The 25,650-nt window shown below is 36.7% G+C and overlaps 2 protein-coding genes across 2 annotated transcripts; both read left to right on the top strand.

Moving 5' to 3' along the window:
- Nucleotides 1-3,566: 3,566 nt before the first annotated feature.
- On the top strand, nt 3,567-12,235 carry LOC137955731 (bZIP transcription factor 1-B-like). Its single transcript, XM_068802828.1, has 12 exons — nt 3,567-3,751; nt 3,859-3,912; nt 4,312-4,413; nt 4,729-4,818; nt 4,955-5,014; nt 8,914-9,077; nt 9,228-9,285; nt 10,847-10,889; nt 11,024-11,301; nt 11,383-11,460; nt 11,571-11,696; nt 11,802-12,235. The coding sequence occupies exons 1-12, from the start codon at nt 3,695-3,697 to the stop codon at nt 11,838-11,840; spliced, it is 1,149 nt and encodes a 382-aa protein (XP_068658929.1). The 5' UTR covers nt 3,567-3,694; the 3' UTR covers nt 11,841-12,235.
- A 3,100-nt stretch (nt 12,236-15,335) lies between these two features.
- On the top strand, nt 15,336-19,682 carry LOC137956942 (zinc finger protein 4-like). Its single transcript, XM_068804617.1, has 2 exons — nt 15,336-15,626; nt 18,782-19,682. The coding sequence occupies exon 2, from the start codon at nt 18,850-18,852 to the stop codon at nt 19,531-19,533; it is 684 nt and encodes a 227-aa protein (XP_068660718.1). The 5' UTR covers nt 15,336-15,626; nt 18,782-18,849; the 3' UTR covers nt 19,534-19,682.
- The last annotated feature ends 5,968 nt before the right edge of the window (nt 19,683-25,650 follow it).

The raw sequence follows: 25,650 nt of genomic DNA, 5'->3' as shown, positions 1-25,650 counted from the left end.
TCAAGGTTCAAAAGTTCCTTCTATAATATTCTTGGCAGCTACTGCTTGAACATTTCATACTATTTCAGGTTGTTTTCTTCTTGGGCTTTCTCGTCTTCTTTGGTATTCAAATGCTAGAAATTCTTTGGCTCTTCTATTTCTTGTTAACTATTTGAATTATGTCTAGATGCTAGTCAAACACTCTGTGCCATGGGTGGCATATCACAAATAGGTGTCTCTTATCAAACAATACATAATGGATATTAGCTTATCCAATTGACTCTATAGGGCCCAATATAGGGCTTATGTGATGTACAATGTCTAATATGTATCGGACTTTGAGGCCCATGAAACTTGTTGGGAATTTGATACACCTATCACTACTTAGTGCTTCTAATAGCTTTCTATCCTACCTTGGCATTCGAATATTGCTTCAACATTTGAATGCTAGAAATTTCTCTAGCTCTCTTATTGTAGCTTTCGAATCCTAGTAAAAGAATATTCAGATGCTTGGTTACTTTCTACTAATATTCTTGTAGGCACTGTTCGACAAGATGAGAGAACCATTCGAACATTTTGCTTGTATAATCATCGAATGCTTGGAAGATCATTCAAATGGTCATGGCTCCAAAGCTTATATTTCTACATTTTTTACCTTTATTATTTGATTGGTTGTTTATGTTGGCCCCGATGGCTTCTTGTTAGGGGGCTTATATTTCTACATCTTTTACCTTTATTGTTTGATTGGTTGTTTATGTTGGCCCCGATGGCTTCTTGTTGGGGGGGGGGGGGGGGGGGGGTGGGGGGGTGGTGCGGAAATCTTCTTCAAGAGTCATATACATCTCAAAGTCCAAAGCTTAAAAATTATCAAGCCTAACTCAATACCTCAAGCATCATTGAAGGACGTATCTTAAAAAAAATACCTACAAAGAGGAAGACTAGAGTTCAAGAGTAAAAGTCAAATGTTCAAACTCACTCTCAAATGTGAGAGAGTATTCTAAACTCCCTTATTTGAGTACAACTGTGAAATCAGAGCTTTAGATCATAGATTGCATATATACATGTTTAGAACATCATAAACACCATTTTAGAACTTGTTAGAATTCTTAAAGAAAAATATTCCCATGCTTTAAATGTCAACATATTTGAACTTGCATTTGAGTGATTGATCAGGCACTGACAATGATTAATCATCCAGAACTATGCATGATAGAAATATAAAGCATGATTGATCAACCATAATTGATTGACCGATCATCTAGAACATGGCCATTTCATGCAATAAAGCATGATCGATCATCCCACTTGGATTGATCGGTCCATTCTACCCAAATAAGCAAATTTCACATGCAATGATGGATCATCCCACCTAATTGATCGATCAGATAGAACCTTGACAATAAGGGACATAAACCATGATTGATCATAGGAAATACACTAAACAATCATACTTGTAATGCACGGCCAGAGGGAATTCTAATTGATCGATCATCCCCTAACAATGATCTATTAACTTAATTTTTTGGACCAATCGATTAATTAGTCATTGTGTGACAGAAAAGTAGTCATTATGATCGATTGATCAATCCATCACTTTATAGTGGTCAATCGATCAATGTTCTGATTTTTATAAATGGAAAAAAAATGGCTAGTTTGAGTTAGGGAAGTTATAAATACCCCACCAAACCGTGTATAGAGAAGTTAATGAGCATTTATTGGAAAATATTTCAAGTCATTATTCTCAACCTTTCAAATTCCTTTAAAAGTATTTTTGAGTGAAAGAGAGAGCCTCATATTTTGAAAAATCTCACATATCTTTCATCTATTAGAATGTGGGACCCACCATGGCCCCACAAGCTGGTGGGACCCACCATGAGCTTGAGAGGTGTCAACAAGAGTCCTCATACAAAGTGGCTCTAGGTAAGAGATAAGAAAATTGTACTGGAATTAAATAGAAGATTTGAAGATCAAGTGGGATCCACAAAGATACTATGAGCTGGTATTTTTATCTATATGAGTTGGAAGATCATGTGGGACCCACAAGATAAGACCAAGAGCTAGCTCTCTAACTTGATTCATGTCCTTAAAGAAGGTGTTTGTAGTTGAGTTAAATTAGTCTCTTAAATAGATAATGTAATCTTATTATGATAGGCTTATCTTGGAGAGTTCTGGTTGGAATGTAATTAGGAGTCCTAAAATTACTTGTACATAGATTCTATCACCTCCTCAACTATAAATAGAGGTGATTGTAACTCGGAATTCATCAAACAAGTTTCTTATTTTTTCTTCTCTCTCGTGTTAAGTATTCTCTCTCTAGTCTCTTTTATTTTCCTTATTTTCTCTCTCTACCCGAGATCTCTTCTCTTTTTCCTTTTTTTCTTTCCCTCTCCCCTTGCTCGAGGTATTATTCATGGGATCCTAAATTCAACATCATCTAATCCTTGCATTCGGCTAACAATTCCCCTATTGGTATTCACCGCTCAAGAACCATTGCTTGGGAAATTCCACCATATAAGCTCTAAAAGCTAGAATTTATGCAAAGAGATGCCGACTCTCTTTAAGCCACATATAGCTCAAGTACACACTTTTTACAATTGCAATCTCCCCAAGAAATTGACTAGATTCTAACTCTAGCTGGCCCTTTCTGTCTAGATTAAACAGGTTCTAGACGAACCTTTTCACAAAATGAAATCATAGAAAGGAAAAATCACTTACACCTTTCACTTGGAGAGTACCTTCTCCTTGAGAGATCTTAACATCCACTTCTTTGCAATACAATGGGTATATGGGAGATTGCCTATATGAAATGAAAGGAAAGGAAAGGTAGAGGTTGATCGATCAATCATAATTAATGACTTTTTTTTTGTCAGGATGTAATCTATTAATCGATCGAAATGTTTATGTTGTACTAGACATGTTAAGTTGATCGATCATTGCCAAGGTATGATTGATTATTCAAAACTTCTTCTAGTAGTGCATTGCAAGTATGATCAATGGACTTCCTATGATCGACCATGCTTTATGTCTTTGACTGGCAAGTTTTTGTTTGATCAATCAATCATGAGGGATGATTGATCATTCAATGTAAAATTTTTTTTGCTTGGAAAGTACTGATCGATCAATCCAAATGGGATAATCGATTATCCTTTATATTGTGATATGACCATGTTTTGGATGATCGATCAATCGACTAGATTGATCGATCATGCTTTATAAACTTGGCCTATGCACTTCTGGATGATTGATCATTGGCAGAAGTTGATCGATCGTTCCAGTGCGAAGTTCATTTAATTTATCTTTAAAAGCACGAGAATAATTGAATTAAGTACTCTACCGTATTTATTGATGGGTAAAATGGGAGGGAAATGAGAAGATGTTTCTTTCGTAAACATCTTTCATTCATATGGCTTTCCGAAGAGAGATGAAGCGTGAGAAGCGCGTGAAAAGCTTTCCTACTTGGGTTTCTGGCACCTGGGCTCGATGGGAAGAGATTTTCTTACAAAGAGACGTGCGCGCGCGAGTTTCTCTCCCACCCGGACCGAAAACTCCTCTGCTATTGCATATAGAATATTAGAATTTATAATTGGCTGCTTCCCCTATATACCTATCTCTTCCGTCAGTTGTGTAGAATTGTAGATGGATGATATGTGCTGTCAGTGAAGAAATGGAAACCGAAGACTTAGAGGACGCTTAAGCGCCTGCGTAAGTTTCAGTCATGGGAAATGGAGAGGCAGATACTCCAGCAAAGACTTCAAAGTCTGCTTCAACACAGGTTTCCAACAACAACACAGTTATTTTCTGCCAAAAAAGAGAATTCCTGTTGAAAATTTCCAGTTTATTACTTTAGCATGTTGATGTCTTTGTGTTCTTGCTCTGCAGGAACCGCCTCCTAGTAGCCCTGCCACGGTTTATCCTGACTGGGCTTCATTCCAGGTAAATTACTTTCCTTCCTTTTTTTCTCCTCACAACCCCCTGCTCCATCCTTCATTCCCCCTTTCGCCCACACAGACACACACGCTCCCATCCCAAATGGAGGATATAATCGATGATCTCCTCCGCAAAGTGAATTTCAGTTTTTCCTCTTTTTAAGCTCAGAATTCTATGTTTTTTCTAGTCTACTTGTGTTTCCCTATTTGATTTTTTTTTTTTTTTTTTTTTTTTAAATGTTAATTACACTCACGCCTCTTATCCCTAATGAAACTTGAACCCAAAAGCTCACTATAGAAACCCCCCATGTGTCCATTGGCTGGTACATGAATGATATTTTTATATGCTCTGCAATTAGCTTTTTATATATGATTTGCAGTGACCTTTTGCTACTGTCTGTCACAGGCATATTATAATACTGCTGGTACACCTCCTATTCCACCTCCTGGTTTTTTCCATTCTCCTGTTCCATCGAGTCCGCAAACGCATCCATATATGTGGGGTCAGGTATTTCTCACTTGCTGCCCTCTCTGGTCTTTATTACTGTGTTCTACAAGTTACCAGAATACTTGAACTTGTTATCGTTGTAATTACCTCTTTTACTTTTGCAAATAAATCTTAGTTATTTTTTTCTTGCAGTGAAAAAATATTCGTTTTTACTTAAAAGATTAAAGGATTGCAATTCTATTGCAAGAGAAAAATCTCTCTTATTTCTTAAATGAAAAGAAACATTGGGTGGTGGCTGTTTAATTTGTGAGTCTGCATGAGAAAGCATGTTCTTTGACTTTTAACCTATATGTTTTACTTTTATCGTTTCTGCAGCACATGATGCCTCCATATGGGACACCGCCACCTCCATATGTCACCATGTATCCCCATGGGGGTTTATACGGTCATCCTTCAATGGCACCGGTATATCATTTCTTATCTTTGACTTCTTGCCATTCTTTTCTGTTAATCCATCTATTCATGGGTATTATGCTTGTTGAGTCACATTTTAGAATTTTTCAGTTTCTTTTTTTGCTGCTAATTCTTGTTTCCTTTTCAGGGCGCTCATCCATATGCCCCTTACGCAATGCCTTCACCGAATGGGACTGGTGAAGCTCCTGTGAGTGTTGGTTTTCTTTTAGAATACCCTGGTAGCTTAAAGAATAATGTTGGCTGTTAGTTTTCAAATAGGTATATTTTTATGGCTCCATCTACCGCAGTCTTGCAGTGCTGCAATAATTGGAATACCTAGAAATTCATGTAAGGAAAACTGTCTTGGATAATGATGAATAGTGTAGGTAATAATCAGTCTCGTGATCTCTGTGCACAGCTTGTTAGGCATGCCAGGGTTCCTTGTCATATAAATGGGATAATTTTGGGTTTCTTTTGAGTGGTGGTCTGCAAGGTGTTCTTGAGGTACTTTTGATTTGAAATTTTCAAAAACATACTACAAGATGGCCTTTCAAGGAACACTATGGAAAAGACCTATACCATGCAGGGCAAAAGATTTGTAAAGCTTTCCCCCTCAATTATATTAACTTTTAATGAAAGAATTAAATAATTGAAGTGTTTCCTTATGTCTGGCTAATTTGTTTATTTTTTAAGGATTTTATTTTTTGTTTTTTGTTTTTTTTTAAAGGGGTGGGGTCAAGATGGTATAGGTAAACTTGATGATAATACATGTAATAATGTAAATATTAATAGATAGTAATGGCAAGAACTGGAAACACCGCAGTGCACCTGCCCAGTATGGTGATTAGGTTTGTTCAAACTGTATAAATCAGTGATGATGTTATAACATGTAATGAATATATACTGCTAACATGGCTCTTTGATGATCTGATTCCAGCAAAAGATATCCATTTATTAGTAGGTAAACTTGATTTGAACAAGTAAGATCTCCTTTTTTGGTGTTATTATTTGACAAGTGGATCTAAATGGTTCATACTATGTACAGATTTGTAATGAAATAATATTAAATCATTGTAAAGGATATTTTTTTCAGGAACTGGACTCTCTATAAACATGGTTCCGTGGTGTTGAACAACTGGTTAAACCAGAATGATGTTATATATGTATTGTTTTACTCCAAAGACGTCATCGGAAATTTTAAAGAATAAAAAAAAGCTTAATAACAGGTTAGCTATACGAAAGAAAAGAAAAAAACAACTAAATACCTCATTTCCATGTTCTGCTTGAACTTTCACCTTTTATTTTTTATGAGTTGAAAATTTTTTCCGGGTTGAATTATCCAAAACTTTCAGTGCATCCATTTGCTTTCAAGATGTGGGTGCTGGACTGAGTTGGACCAGCAATGCTGCAATTCTGGTTCAACCACGGGTCGACTGCTTGGTCATTTCCAGTTTTAACAACTATGCAATAGTTTAATTGCTCCAGCTAGCATGTTAAATTTTTATTTCCATTTCTATGTCCTTCCATTTTCAAATTGAAGCCTCTTGTTTTTCAGATTTAATGGCTAGTTCATCCTAAAATATAATTTTGTTATTTTAGAAAAATTTCCAGAAATATGTTTTTTTAGCTTCTGGGCCTAATACTAGTCTTACGTGACACCTTATTAATGCTCTCAAAGAAATTTTTTTATTAGGCCATTGCCTCAATGGCCACATGGAGTAGTTTTATTGTGTGAGATTGCGAGGTTCAAGTTTCACGTATGCTTGGGCTACCTTGTGGGTATATTTTTTCCTATGTATTAAAAACCAATACTTGAAAAAAACACATTTTCAAAGATCGAACTGTATATACTAGGAGATAAAAATAAAAGAAGTAACCAGATGGAATTAAATGGAGAAGCACTTGTGAATTTCTATATTTGTATATGGGAACCACCATGTATATGGGGCTTTTTTCTATATTTGTCCATTTCTCATTGAAATTCCTGTTGGTTGTACTCAAATTGCCCTATATATGTTGGCTACAGGCTGTTGAGCATCTGCATTGGGGGGTAAAATAATCAACCAGTTTGCACTTAATATGTTTAAAGACCACTTGGTTTCCATTTTTTAAGATAATTGATTAATTCTGTTTGATTCTAACCTATCAGACTTTGATATAGGAAGATGGAAACAAATTTGCCTCTTGAATGGATAATTATATTTTTGTATAATGCTTGAATGGTTAAATCTAAAATGATAACTTTTGGTAGACTTGTGGCCTCGTATATTTATAATTTGAAACTAATCATCTTCCTGTCAAAGATTTGAACTTTTATGCATAGCTTTTATATTGTGAAATCACATTTTTTAGGTCTATTAAATTTTTGAATGGTTTTTTATTTAATGATCTAAGTATCATCAATATCACCGCATTGTCCAAACAATATTGGATGCTAATACATGAACTTTTTCTTCCATTCTTCTCTACAATTTGTAGGTTTCTTTGCTCTTTTTTTAAAATTTAAAATTTTTATTTTTTTTATGTAGTGGTGGCTTTCCACTAGTAATGGATTAGTTAGAAATAAGGGGAGGAATCTCTGCCCTAAAATTACAAGGGAAAAGAATTCTGAACAACGAGTAGCTTGGAGACACCTTGACCAAGAGATCAGAATATCCATTTGCTGATCAGAGACTGCATTCCAAGAGATGGATTGGCCCTCTTGAGAGGTGTGAAATTTCATTGTACATGTGCTTCAACTTTCAAGGAGGGTTAGAGTGCTTTAAAGAGCCATGAGATGACAAAAAAAAATGTCTCCTTCAATGATCACCAGGTTTAGGAAATTTTGGTAATAAAGCTTTATTCCTGATAGGAGAGCAGCAAGCTCAGATTGTAATGGGCTACATGAACTTTCTGGACCTGAGTATGATGGTAAAACTGAACCATCGTAATCTTTGGTTGTGCCTTCTGATTCCAGCCTGAGCTTGGATGCCGAAAAAGCTGCCATCAAAATTTAATTTCAGCCAGCCTGGGGGAGGGGGCTTCCAAGATGGGGATACGTGAGGAGTATGTTCTTTGAAGATATGGCTGATGTCCATTAAAGTCTTTTCTCCCTGTTGGCTTCCATCTCAGTCATCCTTCAATGTCATGCAGTTCCTGTAAACCAACATTGGCAAAACTCTTCTAATCAGTGAGCTGCTGGGTGCTCATGGACTCGCTTAAACCAGCTGACACAATTCCTTCTATTGTCTTGTATATTACTACTCTTAATTGTCTTGTGAAATGTTAATCTGAATTCTTCTCTACCCTAGCTTTCTGGCATGTCTGCCTCCACGTTCTAAATTATGACCCTTATCATTTGTGGATAATTTTTCTGCAAAGCAAATAAGAAAAGTGTCCTTTTACTACACAACTCTTGTACCAATGAACTATTCAAAAATAAAAACTATTGTGAAGATGATAAGTTGTGTTTTTTTCAGTGGTATTTGATTAAGCACTTCCATGTGTGTAAGCATTAGTTCAAAGCATGTGTAAATATATTCTGTGACCTTCTACTTGGAAAAATATTCAACTATCTTGTAGGTGTGCATCTTTTGTTATTAAGATGAGTATACCAGTCACTCTGTGTTTGGGTGATACAACTGTTATAAGACTTACAACTCCTCATTGTTGCATTTGAAACAAGATATGGTGCTTTTCCTGATTGTTGTCCATTCATTTATTTCTTTAATTGAATTTCCTAAAACTTCTTCTGGTCTCGTGATTCATTTCAATGGGTAAAAGACATTATGGCTCCCTTAAAGAACATGGCCATGTACGTTCATCTGAACAGTTGCTCTGCACTAGCCATCCTAGAGTATCACTTTGAAGTCATTGGTCAGTTTATGTTGATGAGGTTCTCGGACCATACTTCTGTGGGTCCCAAGAAATTGGTCATTGCTGCTTGGGTTTCTGTTCATAGTTCTTTAAATCAGATTATGTTACTTAAGTCTTCATATTTTCTCATTTTTTTGTTTATTTATAGTATCAAAATCTTTAATCTGTACCAAGTACTAATTTTTTTTCCTTAGGTTTGTTATGTAAATTATCCAAAAATTGAGGTCTAAAACTGTCCAGATGTTATTGCAGGTTACTGCATCTGGAATTGAGATGGAGGGACAGTCTGAAGGAAAGAAGAGGACTGCCTTGAAAAAATCTAAGGAAAGCTTGGGCAGTCTGTCAATGCTGACAGGCAAGGAAAATGAGATGGGTAAAGCATCTGGAGCTTCTGCAAATGGTGTAGGGTCACAAAGGTTGAACTTTCTTTATGAGTTTGAAGAGTTTTTTTTTTTTTTTTGAGGAAAAGTGTGAAATACTAATGTTATGAGTTTGAAGAGTTATTGACATCTTTTCAATTTTTGACATGCTGACATATGATTCATGTCTAAATTAATTATCTGCAGTGCTGAGAGTGGGAGTGAAGGTTCCAGTGAAGGTTCCAGTGAAGGAAATTCTCAGGATGTATGTAATCGTAACACTGTCTTCAATATTTTGCATTCTGTTTTGCGTGTGAGTCAACGACAATATTTTTTTTTATACATGGAAGGATATCATTTCCCAAGTTGGAGCTGCTTAAATTATTGCTCTTTGTCTCTCTCTCTCTCTCTCTCTCTCTCTCTCTCTCTCTCTCTCTCTCTCTGTTTGTGTTTGTGTGTGTAGTTAATCTCTGTCTGGTTCTTGGTGTACCAAGTGAATGTGGCTTGCCTTGCCCTCACATTGATGATATACTCCATCATGCTTGTTGTACTGATGTCTGTTAATCTACTTGATCATGCATTTGATGGGCCCTAAATCTAGAAAGTCAAAGCACTTCCATTATCATTAATCATGGCTTTTGCAGTATCTTTGGCAGGAACATGTTAATGGAATGATTGAGCTTCTCCATGCTAATATGGCTTGTGTTTCATCCATATCATGATCCACAATTTTCTGCTCTGAGGATAAATACATATGTCAACCATCTGTGTGATAGTTATAGATGTCACTTGTATTGCCTTTATTAGTGGATGTGAACTTGGGAAAGCATGGAAGAGGGGACAAATTACTTTCTGGCATCCAGAAATTATCCCCTTCGTCCTTGCCTTCAGAGTTTCCTTTTTGGCTCTAACATATTGTGCAAGTCTCCCTCATTTTGCCAAAGGTACTACTCTAAAAATCTTCAAATTATAAGTTTAGACTGATTCAATTTCTGGTGCAACTTAATGCAAATTGATACTCTCATTTTCTTTTCCTTTTGTATACAAGCTTTCATTTCGTCATAACCTCTACATGAAAGTTCTTCTTCCAATTTGATCTATTATTGGTTAGATCTCATGTTAACTTTCTTCACCACTTGCCTCTTGTAAGTATTTAGTTTTCTTTTATTTCTTGTCAGAGTTCTCCCTCGCACATTCTAAAACCATATTTCTTCTGTTCATCTTACTCATATTGTCTTTTCTAGTTTTGCTACACATCCAAGTCATCTTCTTTGCACTGTTATATACCAAGAGTTTTTATATGGTTCTATATGGCTGCAGACTTTGTGGGATTTACGGCAGTTAAACTTTTATCTTTGCATATTTTTCTGCTGGTTCAGCACCAAAATTACATGCCATGAATGCTCTCTAGCACAGATGTCTAGTATAGGTTTCATTGTGAAATGTTTCTGGATTATCATTTGCCCATGGTCAGGTTAGAGGTACTTGAGTTCTCAAAACCTTGGTTTGCTTCATCATCTTCCCATGACAGCTCCATTTCAAAACAAAAGAATCTTTTGCGTGCCAATCTCAATTTCCTGGTGCAGTTATATTCTGCTGCCTGGCTCTGCTGAAAGGTTTTCAGGATGTGGAGTATGTTTAACTTTTGAAGTTCGTGGCATGTGTGGCTTGTGGATTGGGCCTTTAGGGTTAGTGGCCACATGAGTCTTGGGTTTAACATTCAAAAAAGGGCAAATTTTCAAGCCTCATCTTATGAGCAGTTACGTAGTGCTGTCATCTTGCATGATCTAGAATTAATCTGGCGTTCTTATTCTTTTATTTTGCAGGGTTCACAAGAAAAGCCAAGTTGCGAACAAGGTTCTGCATCTGGTACGTTGAACTTATAAGGCGGTTGATTTCACCATTTTTTTTTCTTGAACTTGCCATTGGCTAAAGTTTTTTCTTCTCCTTTTGGATTTGATATTGAGATTTTGTTTTCTTTCAATTCTAATTTATCACAACAGAGGATGTACAAAATGGGAGTACATGTGGCAGTGCACTTAGTGGATCGACAAGGACTCAGCCCCCAATGAATCAAAATATGACAATGATGGGAGTGCCACAAAATGGTGTAGCTGGTCCCACGACTAACTTGAACATTGGAATGGACTACTGGGGAGTGCCAGCAGCCTCTGTCCCGGCCATCCGGAGCAAGGCGCCTCATGTATCATCTACGTCACCCATTGTTCCCAATAATTTTATGGGAGCACGTGAAGGGGTTCCTCCAGAACAATGGTTGCAGGTTTTCCCTTTCCTCTAACCTATTTCCCTTGTCAATCCTTGCTAATGTCTAAGTCTGACACATTTAGGTTGTGAAACTCAGGATGAAAGAGAGCTGAAAAGGCAAAGAAGAAAACAGTCCAACAGGGAATCAGCACGTAGGTCAAGACTGAGGAAGCAGGTAAAGCCTATTTTGGGGCATAAGCCGGTGATTGCCGGCGGAAACATTTTGCTGTTTTTTCTTGAGGGCATAGCACACATTTTTATTGCTACTGATTTATTTGCATTCAGGCCGAGTGTGAAGAGCTGACTCTGCGTGTGGAAAATCTTAAAGAGGAGAATCGTTCACTGAGAGAGGAAATCGAGCACATGCGAGAAGAGTGTCAAAAACTTGCTGCAGAAAATACTTCTCTGACAGTAAGTTGCTGTTCTTATTTAGTTTCAGTAGCTGTGATGTTTGGTTAATCTCTTGCTCATCTCAAGGAGAAGTCCTATTGATTAGCTGTGATGGGATCCATGCAGGAGAGACTTGAAAAAACGCAGGAGAGGAGCCAAGAGTAGGTTAATGTACAAGATGATTAAGTTAAGAGGAAATGAATAGATGTTGCAGAAAGCCTGTAGCTGGTAGCTGACTCCCAACAATAGAAATAGTATTGATACCGGAGGCTGATTTTGGCTGAAGCTAGTGTAAGCTTCTCTCCGTTGTTTCTTCATACAGAGAGAGAGGTCACGAGATGTAGGTTTAATGGCGGCGTGGAGACGGGTTAAGGGAAGCGCCCCAGTCAGTTAAATGTACAATTATGAAAGTTCAGACCTTGAATGTAGCTGTTCAATTAATATGTCATACTCACCGTTTTGTCCATGTCAGAGCAGTTTTCTGGTTTGTTCAGATGTTCTTCATGGTACCCAGATTGATGGGAAAACTGATAATAAAAGCAGGTGATTCTCTTATAAAATCCGAAACTGATACAAGTCAAATCTGCATTCTGCACAGAAACACTAGTGGAGAGGAAAGTTTTTCTGTCCCAGAATCAAAATAAAGAAAAAATGTCTGGCAATAGTTTAAAATCTTGAATCTTGACCTGGCTGATCGACACTTGGTTGCATTCGAGAGAAGGTTCAAGGCTCAAAGCCATTCTTTCTCTCTCTGTTCACTGACCAACGAAAGCGAAAACAGAAAAAGCTTTGCGCCATGCGGGTAATGGGATAGCATCGATGTCAACGAGGGAGGAGGGAAGTGCTTCTGCGTGTGCACATCAAAGATTCTCCAGCCGCTGTCACGTGCAGAGGGGACCGAGAAGGGCCTCTGGACGAGTCTTTTGTTACTTCTTGGGTTTGGGACTGCTTTTTGTTCATTTGGTACGTTGCCATCGGACAATCGGCGGTGTCTTTTTCCTGTGATTAGAAACAATTTTGGTTGTTTTTGTAACTGAACTTGTTGGAACATGGAAGTGAACGAATAGAAAATATTTTTGTATCTCAACCTCTTGAACCCTAAACCCTAAATTTCTCGACCTTCTTTTCCAAACCTCTTGAACTCAAACCCTAAACCCTAAACTCCCAACAAGCCAGATTTACCTCTTAGTCAATAGCATACTTTGAGATTTCAGCAAATCTCTCAACTCCTACAAGAAGTAGGAATCAAAGAAAATAGGATCATTGAAAAGGGTGTTTAGTGTTAGTAGCTTTGGGATATGTTTTTCCTGGTGTTTGCTTCTCAAAGAAAACGGGTTACAATAGAGACATCGATAAGTGCCTTACAAATCATACATAATAAAAAGCTTTATATTTTTAGCCTGCACACGACTGGAGTATTCTTACTATAGTACAATTTTTTTTCTTCTTTTTATGGGATAAGAAAATCATTCTTGTATCAGGGCAAGACTGTCGGCGGAATTAAACCGTTTTTATTTCTTGTTAGGAATAATCTTTTTTTAGGTTATTTAAGGGATGGTTTAGCAAACTAAACTAAAGTAAGTGATGAAGGCAATCAAACATTTCACCCAGCTGTTAAATGGACTATTATTATTCAAATTAGGACCTTGACATTCTCAAGGCAATTAAATTATATTCTAATGAAGACACTTACATTTAGTATTAGTAGACCATGGAATGTTGCTTTAAGGTACAGTGGGAGAGAGGTTTGGTGTTCCCTTTGGGGTAGTATGTCCAAAGCTCTAAGCATGCAGCTTTGGAGTCAGCATTGGAATAGTACACTCTTTGGAATAGCAGCAAAATGGCACAAATGCACCCTTATTGACATAAATTAAATAAACATGAATGGAAACTAAAAAAAATGACAAAGAGCAAATTACTTTTAAATGGCTTTCTTCTTGAATGCAGATTACAAAGGAAAAGCTGCTGAAATGAGGAGATTCATTCTGCGCTCTTATGTCATTTCAATAATACTATCATGCATCTCAACCAAAATAGAACAGGTAAGAAAACTGGAAGCATCTTTCCACTTGTGAAATAATCAAAATCGAAATGATTTCCGTTCAAATATTATTTCAAAGTCAAGTAGGACCCAAGGCCACTTTCTGGGTGGATCCTACCGCAGCAAAACAGCAGATGTCTCCTCTACCCACCATGTCGTGCTGATGCTGATGCTGATGCTGATTCTTGCCACCATGGCCTTAACACCTCCAGCTACCAAAGCTTGTTTGTGCTTGCAGTCCGCTGTCATGGTTGTCTACCTTTTTAATTTCCGTCTGGAACACAGTCGGTTCTCCGAGCAAAATTTGTTTTCACAGGAGCTTACAGAGAGGAGTTCAACAGCGTCGCACCTTCACACCAACTACTAATGAGTTATCTGTAATGGCTTTTTTTCTTTCTTTTTTATTGGTATTGAGCTCAGCTTCCACTGTCTTCAACTGCTATATTATAATCCGACATGATCAGCTCGCGACAACTGAAATAAATTATAATCCTCCAACGAACGATAAAAATAATAGCAAATCATTCCTCTGCACTAATAAAATAAGCAATGAGCAACCTTAAACTCGAAACCTACTAAAGTCTATCTTTAGGTGCTAATCACTATGACTGGTGTAGTTCAGCAACAGAGGTAGAGTTGTCCCAAGAGTGAAGAGAGAGAAGAAGGGGTTGCTTCTATTATTCCTAGGCTGGATCCGAGAACGAAGAAAGTACATAAACAAAGAAATAAAATAGAGCAGAGCATGCGTTGAAAAAAGCACCGTCAGCCACAATTCACCCCTTTGGGAACAGCCAATGCGTTCGGGGGAAGACGAATGACAAAAACACCCTCACCCCGGTAAAGACGATTGCTACGAATTCGTCCTTCCATGCATTCCATCAAATTCCTCTGTCACGGACGTACTCTGTGTCTTTTCGCTTGGAAGAGCATTGCTTATCTGAGAAGCATCTGAGAAGCCCAATGGATGTCCTTGGTGACAGGACCCCCCCACCTTGACTAAACAGTTTCATGGTGTTACTCCTTTTGCAGGTTTGAGCATAGTAACTTTTCACTGATCAGCAGAAGCCGCTGGGATAGGGTAATGGTAGGAGAGAGAAGGAGACAGAGAAAACGTGGAACGTACATTGGATTGTTCTATCTTTATTTGGTAAAAACTAAGAAGAGGACTTTGAAAACAGGATGAGAGGCAGATAATTTAGATGACATGAAAGACATCCAGGAGGCGTCTAGTTTGGCTTTACTCTTTTTTTTGTTTCAGGGTGCATCGAAATGTGGAAAGAAGCCGACACGATACAAAGACTGGAAGATGCCCCTAGGGAGAGAATTTGGCCTTTCTGGATGAGACAATTGTAATTTTCGGAGACAACGGATGAAGCATGGCATGCATGTAGACAGAGATGAGCATGATGGCATGCATGAAGGGACAAAAAGGGTACAGACGGGAGGGAGGTGAGAAAAAGAGAGTGGGAGAGGGGTTAGCAACATGGATGAATCTGAAAGTGAACTGACCCCATGCAGTGGCTCTACGCCTTTTTTTGAAGTAGCAAAGATAAGGGAGTATCTTTCCTTTCGTTGCCTCCCCTCCTCTCTTTCTCTCTCTCTCAAGACTGGTTTCTTCTTCCTTCCTTTTCAGCCCAAAATTCAACAAACAGTGCTGTCCCCTTTTTCTTAAATTTTATCCCACACCTTTTTTCTGACGTATCTGACGTCCCACCATCGTCTCCAACCTTAGCTTTCCCATAATTAAGCATCACTATCACCCACCTCTCCATCTCTCTCTACCCCTACCCCTTTCTTATAACTCATCTTTGTTGTACGCGTATAAAAGAAAAGACCATCAACAGACCCATCTGCCTTGTATTGAGCTTCAAGCGAGAACTTGCCTTAGGGATGTCTACTCCTCGGTAATGGTATGTGCTGCCTCTTATCCTTTCCTTGTAATTTTTCTCTTGACAAGTGCTGTATTTTTTGATGCGTCTCATTGCAGTGATGGTAAGTGGCTCGTATACGGGTTATAATTACATTTGACTTGGAGTTTTGATTTATTTTGAGCTTGTTTGTCCCTGGTCTGCGTACTGGTTCTACGGTTTTGATTTTTGATTGTTGTTGTGATGTTAATGCTCTTGGGCTACTGGTACTGGGTTTTCCTTTTTCTTTGACTTTTACTTCTTAAGTCCCTTGGCTGATTGAGATTTCTTCTATTTTTCTTTTCGGGTAGAATGACGGGTTTGGTGTGTGTTTCGCGTTTTTGGCATCAAAGCAGAAGCCATCTATGCAGATACACGCTTCTGAAAGAATTGTGCACCTGAGATGAGAGGCCAAATGTGTACAGAATTTTAATTATCGTTGGGTTGCGATTTATTTGTCTGAATAAAAAAAAAACATGCTTTTCATTTTATCACTGAAATGGCTTAGTAAGATGTTCAGTAGAATCAGAATTTTTAGTTGATATCAAGGTGGTAGTTGAAACTGCTTCATACTGTGTCCACTGACAGTGCGCTCTTCCTAGATATTAATCCCAACAGGCCTTACCTCTTCTTCTAAAATCTTTAGGAGAATGAATGCTCTTACTTTCTAATGTCTAATTATAATTTGTTCAAACATTGTTATTTAGCTTAACATATCTGATGGATGAATAAGCATAAACTTTTTTTTCTTTTTGCTTGTGTGAGAGCTGTATAGCTCAGACTGGTTTGTGGATTTTATTTGACCTGTTAGGATATAATCCTCTCTGTTCTAGTGAGTTGCCTGTGAAAAGAGGGGTCTAGAGAAATTAGCTGAGCAAGAAAATTCTAAGGTTGTCAATCACATGCTGTTTCTCTTCCCTGAGAAAATTCAAGGTTATGGACTTCCTGTATTTCCTGCTTTTCTAGTTCTATGATGCTGTGGAAATGGAGACTGCAGAGAGTAGTTATTGCGGTAAATTTTTTTTAAATTTTCTGATGCACTTGTCATCTGAAAATCTTAAAGCATGTGCTTGGAGTTCGAACTTAGTAATAGGCATGATGTTGTGACTCAAACCTTACAGAGTCATGTTCTTATCTAACGAGAATAGAGGTTTCCATCATTGGAGTGGAATAGGTATCTTAGTGCCTGTGATAACCCTGTTATGTTGGCAACATAGCATGTCGTTTCTGACAGAAGTTTGCTCTGTAGAGAAGCTAGTTATGCAAAATTACCACTTATGGTTCTTCATTCAGACTACTAAATCTACCATTAGCTGGAAGGTCATTTTACTTCAGCAATATCATGGATCTAGGCAATGTTACCTGAGTTTCTGCTTTCTCTAGGTCTCAAGCTAGTGACTTAGAATAAATTGATAATTATCACTAGTTCTAGTGACTTAGAACTAGCGATAATTAATCATACTATAGAGCATTTTTGTGTTTTAAATGGCAACATTTTGAATTCCTGTGTGATCCTCATTATGATTAGGCAACTTTTATCATAGATGTACTTGGCTTTTTGTGAGACTGCTGATTTCCAACCTGCCATTATGTTTTTAATTTTTTCAGTTTAAGAATATGTAAATCTTGTACATAATTCAAAATAATTGAGAGATGAGTTTATCCTTTGCCTTTACTAGACGGGAAAGAGAGAATTGATTTGAAAGTGGATATGTATAGGGAGACTTTTTGACTTCCATGATCAGTTTGTAGAAGCATCAGATGTAGCTTTTCAGAATGCTTAAACTTGTTAATTTAGAGAATGCGTTAGAAGAAATTTCACAGAATTGATAATGTTTGCATTGTTCTGCTCTAATAACTTCCTATTTTTGCAATAATCAATGGTTTGGATGCATTTGATAAATCATAAGTAAAGGTTACTCAAGTTGAAAAGGTTGGTTATTTTGAGATTCTGGATTAGAGATCTGGTCAAGTTATTATGAGCATATAAATGACTTCCAACAAGAAATTCTCGATGGACTATTCCTGTTTAAAATTCCAAATTTAGAAGCTAATGCTTTCTCTTCAGGAAAAAAAGTCATAACATACCATGCACTTTGAAATTATTTAAGTACTTTTTTTTCATCATAAACTTACAGCAGTAGGCTGAGGGAGTTCACTCGAGCCTCCTTTTGCCTTGTTGCACATGGACTTTGCTCTTCAGGAAAAAAAGTCATAATTTACCATCCACTTTGAAATTATGTAAGTACTTTTTTGCTTCATAAACTTACAGTAGTAGGCTGAGAGAGTTCACTCAAGCTTCCTTTTGCCTTGTTGCATGTGGAAGTTGTTAACCAATTGATGTGAAGTTTGCTTTGTAGGGAGCTTTGTGCTAATTAGAGAAGTACAAATTGGATATCAATGGAGTAAGTGGAAGCCTTCCTGAAAGTGGACACTAAAAATAACATTTCAATTCAGGTGATTGAGAGCACTTGAATCACTATGAGGTTTTTTAGGTTGTATCCGTACTAGTTACATCCTGTATTGGTTTGGAAATGTCATCCCGAGGGCTGAGTACAGTGTGTCATTTTAGGTGAAACATACAATAGTGGTGGTAAATCTTGTATGAAGAAAACTTTTGGTGTGACATTTAAACGGATAGCTCTTTAAGGGACCCCCAAGTCATTGTGAACTCTGGAGAGTTTGATTAGCGCCCTTGTTGTACAGACATGAAGTAAAAACAGTTTTTACTTGTTTCACTTCTGTTATATGCTCATTGAAGGAACTTTCTTTTCATTTTCTTTCTTTTGAAAGTTTGTGTTAAACACTTCTATTAAACAGAAAAAAAAAAAAGGCTGCAGTTGTTACTTGTAAGGTGCAAGAATCGATTTACTTCACTTTCTTTTCTTCTTTGATTGAGCATACAAATAGATGTCGATGTGTGTACACCAACTCTAAGAGAGCCACAAATTCACTTGTCCTATGCCAGTGAATATGTATATGAGTTACTTTGCCTCTGTCAACTCCTTAAGTCAGAATGGGATTAGGTTGAATTGTATCACATTCACTTATATTGCTATGAAATAAATGCTCAGAGCAGTCCTCTTCTCCCACATTATGTGATTGCTCATTGTGGTGTCTTTCACTTTAGCTTTTATAAAAGGTTTTTTGGATTTCAGGTGAAGAGCTAGACCATAAATTTCGCAGTACAAAAAGCTGCAAGTCTCCATTACAGCCCATCAAAGACATGACAAAACCAACTTCTGAACTAGAACCTGAAGCTTCTGAAGATGAATCTGATGTCGGTAGCCAAGTAGCTTCTAATGTCTCTACTCAAGAAACCAATGCAATATCTCTTGATCTGACACTTAGCTTTAGCAGCCAGGACAATGAGTCAGTTGGCAAAGAATCAGTTGGCTTCTCCTTGTCAAGCACAAGCAAGAGCAGCAGTGAGGCTCGCCCTTCCTCTGTGGTTCCCAGAGTCTTCTCCTGCAATTACTGCCAACGAAAGTTCTACAGTTCTCAAGCTTTGGGAGGCCATCAGAATGCGCATAAGCGTGAGAGGACATTAGCTAAAAGAGCCCTACGGATGGGAGTTTTCTCTGAACATTATGCCAGTTTGGCCTCACTCCCTTTGCATGGTTCTGCATACCGGTCCTTAGGGATAAAAGCTCACTCTGGAGTTCATAATTACACTGAAGGGAGGCCTGATGCTAGAGGTGGTGCAAGGTTTGACAGTAACATTCTTGGACTTTCAGTGTTTACAGAAGATGAAGATATGGATTTATTTTGGCCTGGGAGTTTCAGGCAGGTGAGTATAGGAGGGGCAGGTTCTGGAGTTCCAGGAAGTTCAAATTGGAATTTTGTAGCAGTTGCACCACCTAAAGAGGAGGAGGAGACATCAACCCCAGATCTAACGCTGAGACTCTGAGTGGGTCCTTTCTTCCAATTTCATGGTTGTGCACTGTATTATTTTCACTGTACAGTGATATGTATGAGTGAGCATGAACCATGGATCTATTTGTACTGTTCTCTTGCCAATGTTTTGAATGTTATGATACATGCCATAGATTGGAGATATATGTGATTATCATGCTTCGTTTTTTTTTTTAAATTCATTTCTTTCTTCCTTCAGTATTATTCTTTCTTGTAAATTCTTCTTTGAGGTCTGTAGTAGTAGCTGTGGGATTGGATCATCCATTTATCTCATTAAGTGGGAGCTGTGGAAACCAGTCAAGGTGGAGAAAAAACCCCTTCAATAAACATAGCCGGACAGCTTCTGTAAATCTTTTCCTCTCCTTGTTTATGAATCTTTTCTTACTCGCTTGTCGATGTTGGCTACAATGGTTGAATCCCATTAAAGTTTGTATATCATCTTCTGTTTCTGTGTTTCTTTTCTTTTATTTATGAGAACCTTACTTCCAGTTTTAATAAAACTCCATTTTTCTTTCCAACTTGGACCTCGTAAATTCAAAGGTCCCTACTAATGGCAGAAGCTTTTTGTCGAAAGTTTGTTCCAGTACCTTAAATTGTCCTTAACCAGTCCTTGAGTATTCTTTTCTGTTCACTCCTCGATCGTCTCACAAATCACGTTCTGGGTTTGCTACTGTTGCGTGTCTGTTGAATCAAGGTCGATTCAGTCCCAATCAGCATCCTTAATTCAAACACAGACAAAATGAAGTTGAAGTTACCCAAACTTGCACTTACACTTGATGGATAAAGATGGATAAAGGAATAGCTCTTATGCTTTTGTCTCATATTTGTTCTTAGTTGGGGCAACAAGCAAACTTAAGAGCACAATGATGTTACTTGTATGGTTGGGTATCTGATGTTACTTTAGTGCAAGTCGGATTAAAGTCAATTTCAACACGGCCTTCTTTTCTTGCTGATTCTGCCAAACCCGTTCCCTTGGTAGTATTGACAGATGAAGTATTGTCGATTGATGATAGTTGATTACCCATTAAAAAAAACATGGGGAAAAAGACAATTGTAGACCAGCCGATCCAATTACAACAGTTCCAAGGAGGAAATAAAGAGTTCAAATCACCACAATAGTGAATCAAAGTTGTTTAGAGTTTAGACTTGGATTTTTATGTGTGTGTGTGAGAGAGAGAGAGAGAGAGGAGGGGGAAATAATTAATTCTTCTCTAAAGAGGCTTCTAAAAGATTTTGAAAGCATGCAAGAGGAAAATGGGGCTGTTCTATCCTCTCCCTCTCATCTCTCTTCCAGCTATAGGCCCTAGTTCAATCTATTAAAAGCATGCAACTGTTTAGGCTTACTAACATTTTTGAACCTACAAAAAGTTAGTATTTCTCCATCTATGCTGTCCTTAATCAACTAGTTTGTGGTCTGAGGTCCATTGAGCAAGGAACCCCAAAATCCAATATGAAATGATTGGTACCTATGTTATTGTTAATAAGCATTATACGGCATATCTTGTAATTAACTAGATGATTGACATTAATTGTAATTTTAAGGACTTTAAGTTCCTCTTTTCTTTCATTTGTATTAAGGTTTCTAACCCTCATCTATAAATAAGAATTAAGGGAGACAGGCTCACCTAACGAGTTCTCCTTGTCTGTGAAACCTTATGAACTCGAGCTCTCTTTAAGTCTAGTTATCTCTTCTTTTCTTCTCTTGTTCTCTTGTTCTCCTTCCCTCTTACTCAAGCCTTTGGCAGACATGAAACACATATAGTCTAATCGTTGTAATGTCAAAATTGACATTACATGGTCATACATTATATTTTCTGAAATATAAAAAATATTAAAGTTAACAGTACTACATTTCTATCATATCCATAGAAAAAAAATTTTAAAACAGATAAAAAATTGTCGTATACTCATTTTGATTAGGATAACTATTGTTTGAATTAGAGGAAAAATTGGAAATCCTATCTTATGAAATTTATAAATAATTAGAAAAAAATAAAATAAGTGCATTAAAATGTATATATACACAAAGAATAACAAATTAAAAATACCTAGAAAAAATCACAATAAAATAATAAATAAATAACTTGGAACATAGATAATACTAATAAATATATTGTAAGGGAACATAAGAACATAATGTTACATTATAAGGTTCCATGCCTAAAAGAGTTCACGGCAGAAAATAAGGAGGAAAGAGAAGAAGAGAAGGAGGTAAGAGGAAGAGAGCCCAAGTATGAGAAGGGGGAGAGAGCAAGAGTTTCACAAAGAGGAGCTCGTCTGAATGAGCTAGCCTTCCCAACACTTCTTATGTATAATGATGGAACAATAAATTGCAATGCACTTAGTTCTTTCATGAAAAATTGGGTTAGTTACAATATGAATAACTGTTTGGTTGTCACAATGGAGTTGCATAAGCTGGGATATTGGAAAACCAAGTTTGGGGAGTGTGTGTGTGTGTGTGGTGGGGGGATGGCATTATTTCAAATTAAAGCTTAGTGTGCCAAATTGAAAATGAAAGTAAATATAAAATAGAGATATTCACACACCACAAATTAACACAATGATGTTTGTTATCAATGTTCTCCTTGTGGTATTCACTGCCCAAGAACCTTTGTTTGAGAAATTTTACTAATTAACTATATTAGTTGGAATTTACTCAAAAGAGATTTTGACTCTTTTTTTTAAGCCACATGTATGCTCAAATACACGATTTAAAAAAATCTCCCCTAGATTAATAAACTCTAGCAAACTCTTCTATTTAGAATTGAAGATTCTAAATAAACCTATGAAGTAAAATTAAAAGTACAAAAGAAGAAAAACTTACACCCTTGATAGCATTTTCCTTTGAAATTTTCAAGCCTCCAACTCTGAAACACAATTGAGAATGAATTCGGAGCTTGATGCAATATGATGCAAAGAGTAAATTTTTTGATGGTCGATTTTTCAAATTTCAATTTATTTCTCTCAAAAATGGATTTGGATGGCATTTCAAGTGAGAATTTTTGAGTGAAGTAGGTTTGCAACTAAATACTCAATGAATGCTCTAAGGCACGTTCGGTGGGGTATCTTATAACTTTCCCAAGCCAAACTAGTAATTATATAATTATTTCCAAATGGCTAACAACTCAATTATCGATCAATGGAAAGATATGATCAATTAATTAAGCGTAACGGATATATTTTTTTAGACCTCATGCTACTTAATCGGTCAATACATGTTTGGTTTTTTAGAAAACTTAAGTTGATCTATCAATCAATCTGATTGATCAATCATGCAGTGATGCTCCAACTGTGTAAGAGTAAGTACGATCCATCATGTCCCTCGTTTGGATACTTCTGTTAGATTGATCAATACAAGGGTATGATTTATCATGCCTTACAATTTTTTATTGCTTGGACATGTATGGTAGATCAATCCGGTGGGAATGGTTGACCATGCTTTATGGTTCATTCCAACGATTGTTTTTCTAATTGATCAATGAACTTGATCAATCAATCATGCTTTAAATTTTCTATCAGATTACACTCTTGATGATCAATCATTAATAGATAATGATCGATCATACCATAGCCAATGTTCTAAATTAGGCTTCTAAGCACGATGAACTGATCCTCAGGACTTCAATAAGTTCAAACTTTGATGTGCGTTGGAAAAACATGTTTTGAATGAAATATGTCCTAAAGGTTGAAAAAATCATTTGTACTTCAAATTTGAAGTTTTGGTGCTAATGTCCTCTTACATGATGTCAATCAATCATTAATAGATAAAGATGATTGTTGAATCGTTTGGTAAAGAAAACAAAAGGAATTGCACTTATGGTTTTGTCTCATATGCTTGTTCTTAGTTGGAGACATCAAACAAACTTAAGAGCACAATGATGTAACTTGTATGGTTTAGCATCTAATGTTACTTTAGTGCAAGTCGGATTAGAATCATGCTCAACAGGGTCTTCTTTTCTTGTTGATTTTGCGAAGCTTGTTCCCTTGATAGTATTTATAGGTGAAGTATTACCGATTGATGATAGCTGCTTACCAATTAAAGAAAAAACATGGGAAAAAAGAGAGTGTTCAATGATGAAGACTCCTAAACCGTTGGGGGCATTTTATTGTAATAATTCGAAGTTAAGAAAATATGTAGTTGGGGTTTGAAAGGATTAAGAAAAACTTGCAAACAAAAGGTTGATTTTATACGAATGAATTAAAGTTAAAGCTCGAACAATTTTTTTCATGATATTTTAAGTGTGTGAGAAAGAGAGGAACGATTTTTTTCATGATATTTTAAGTGTGTGTGTGTGTGTGTGAGAGAGAGAGAGAGAGAGAGAGAGAGAGAGAGAGAGAGAGAGAGAGAGAGAGAGAGAGAGGAGAGGGAAATAATTAATTCTTCTCTAAAGAGGCTTCTAAAAGATTTTGAAAGCATGCAAGAGGAAAATGGGGCTGTTCTATCCTCTCCCTCTCATCTCTCTTCCAGCTATAGGCCCTAGTTCAATCTATTAAAAGCATGCAACTGTTTAGGCTTACTAACATTTTTGAACCTACAAATAGTTAGTATTTCTCCATCTATGCTGTCCTTAATCAACTAGTTTCTGGTCTGACGTCCATTGAGCAAGGATGACCATAAAGGGAAACAGATACAAATTGGCTACCCCAAAATCCAATATGTAATGATTGGTACCTATGTTATTGTTAAGAAGCATTATATGGCATATCTTGTAATTAACTAGATGAGTGACATTAATTGTAATTTTTTAGGATTTTAAGTTTCTCTTTTCTTTCATTTTTATTAAGGTTTCTAACCCTCGTCTATAAATAAGAATTAAGGGAGAGAGGCTCACCTAACGAGTTGTCCTTGTCTATGAAACCCTAAGAACTTGAGCTCTCTTTAAGTCAATTTCTCTCTTCTTTTCTTTTCTTCTCCTTCTTCCCTCTTACTCAAGCCTTTTGTAGACATGAAACACAAAATCTAATAGTTATAACACTAAAAATGACATTACAAGGTCATACCTCATATTTTGGGACGTATAAAAATTATTAAAATTAGTATTAAATTTCTATCATATCCATAGATTTAAAAAAAATAGAGAAAAAATTGTACCATACCCATTTTGATTAGGATAACTATATTAGTGTTTGTTTGAATTAGAAGAAAACTTGGAAATCCTATCTTATGAAATTTATGAATAATTAGAAAAAATAAAGTAATTGCATTAAAATGTATATATACATAAATAATAAATAATTAAAAATACCTAGGAAAATTACAATAAAAAATAAACAACTTGGAACATATATAACTAATAAATATATTGTAAGGGAACATAAGAATATTATGTTAGATTCTAGGGTTTCATACCTAAAAGAGTTCATTGCATAAAATAAGGAGGAAAGAGAATAAGAGAAGGAGATAAGGAGGTAAGAGGAGGAGAGCACAAGTATGAGAAGAGGGTGAGAGCAAGAGTTTCACAAAGAGGAGCTCGTCTGAATGAGCCAACCTTCCCAACACTTCTTATTTATAATGATGGATAGAAACCCCAATACCTGATAATGAGCAAAAAGAACTTAAAATATTTTAGTAATTATAAATATGCCACATCACCACTTAATTACAAGATATACCGTTACTATTCCTTCAACCCTCAGGTTGGTGCAAAAACATTAAATACTCTAAGTTTTGAGCCGTTACTTGTAAGTAGACCAACTATAATGGTTTTTGTGAAAATATTTGTTAGTTGATCTCTGGAGAGAATCTTTTGCATAGATATGACACCATTTTGTAACTTCTCTCAAACAAATTGACAAGTTATTTCATGAAAAATTGGTTTAGTTGCAATATGAATAACTGTTTGGTTGTCACAATGGAGTTGTATAGGCTTGGATATTGGAAAATCAAGTTCTGCCATAAGAGACCTGATCCATAACAATTCACTTACTGTATGTGCTATGACCCTATATTCTACCTTAGCACTATACCAAGTTGTTGGTCTAGGTGGTTTCTCAAGGGGGGGGGGGGGGGGGGGGGGGGGGGTGGTTTGTGATGTTTTGTTATCAATGTTTCCCTTGTGGTATTCACTGCCCAAAAACCATTGCTTGAGAAATTTTCCTAATTAGTTATATT

Source organism: Aristolochia californica, unplaced genomic scaffold, assembly GCF_029961685.1.
Source record: "Aristolochia californica isolate CCGP_79_NKW_82.1479 unplaced genomic scaffold, dmAriCali1.0.hap1 SCAF_2, whole genome shotgun sequence".
Classification (NCBI taxonomy): Eukaryota; Viridiplantae; Streptophyta; class Magnoliopsida; order Piperales; family Aristolochiaceae; genus Aristolochia; species Aristolochia californica.
Note: the sequence above shows the minus strand (reverse complement) of the source record. Positions and strands in the feature narration are given on the sequence as shown.

Coding starts and splice junctions, on each gene's coding strand:
- LOC137955731 (XM_068802828.1), top strand. CDS start 3,695: ATGGGAAATGGAGAGGCAGATACTCCAGCAAAGACTTCAAAGTCTGCT. Junction 11,461..11,570: donor GGTCAAGACTGAGGAAGCAG/GTAAAGCCTATT, acceptor ATTTGCATTCAG/GCCGAGTGTGAAGAGCTGAC. Junction 11,697..11,801: donor CAGAAAATACTTCTCTGACA/GTAAGTTGCTGT, acceptor GGATCCATGCAG/GAGAGACTTGAAAAAACGCA.
- LOC137956942 (XM_068804617.1), top strand. CDS start 18,850: ATGACAAAACCAACTTCTGAACTAGAACCTGAAGCTTCTGAAGATGAA.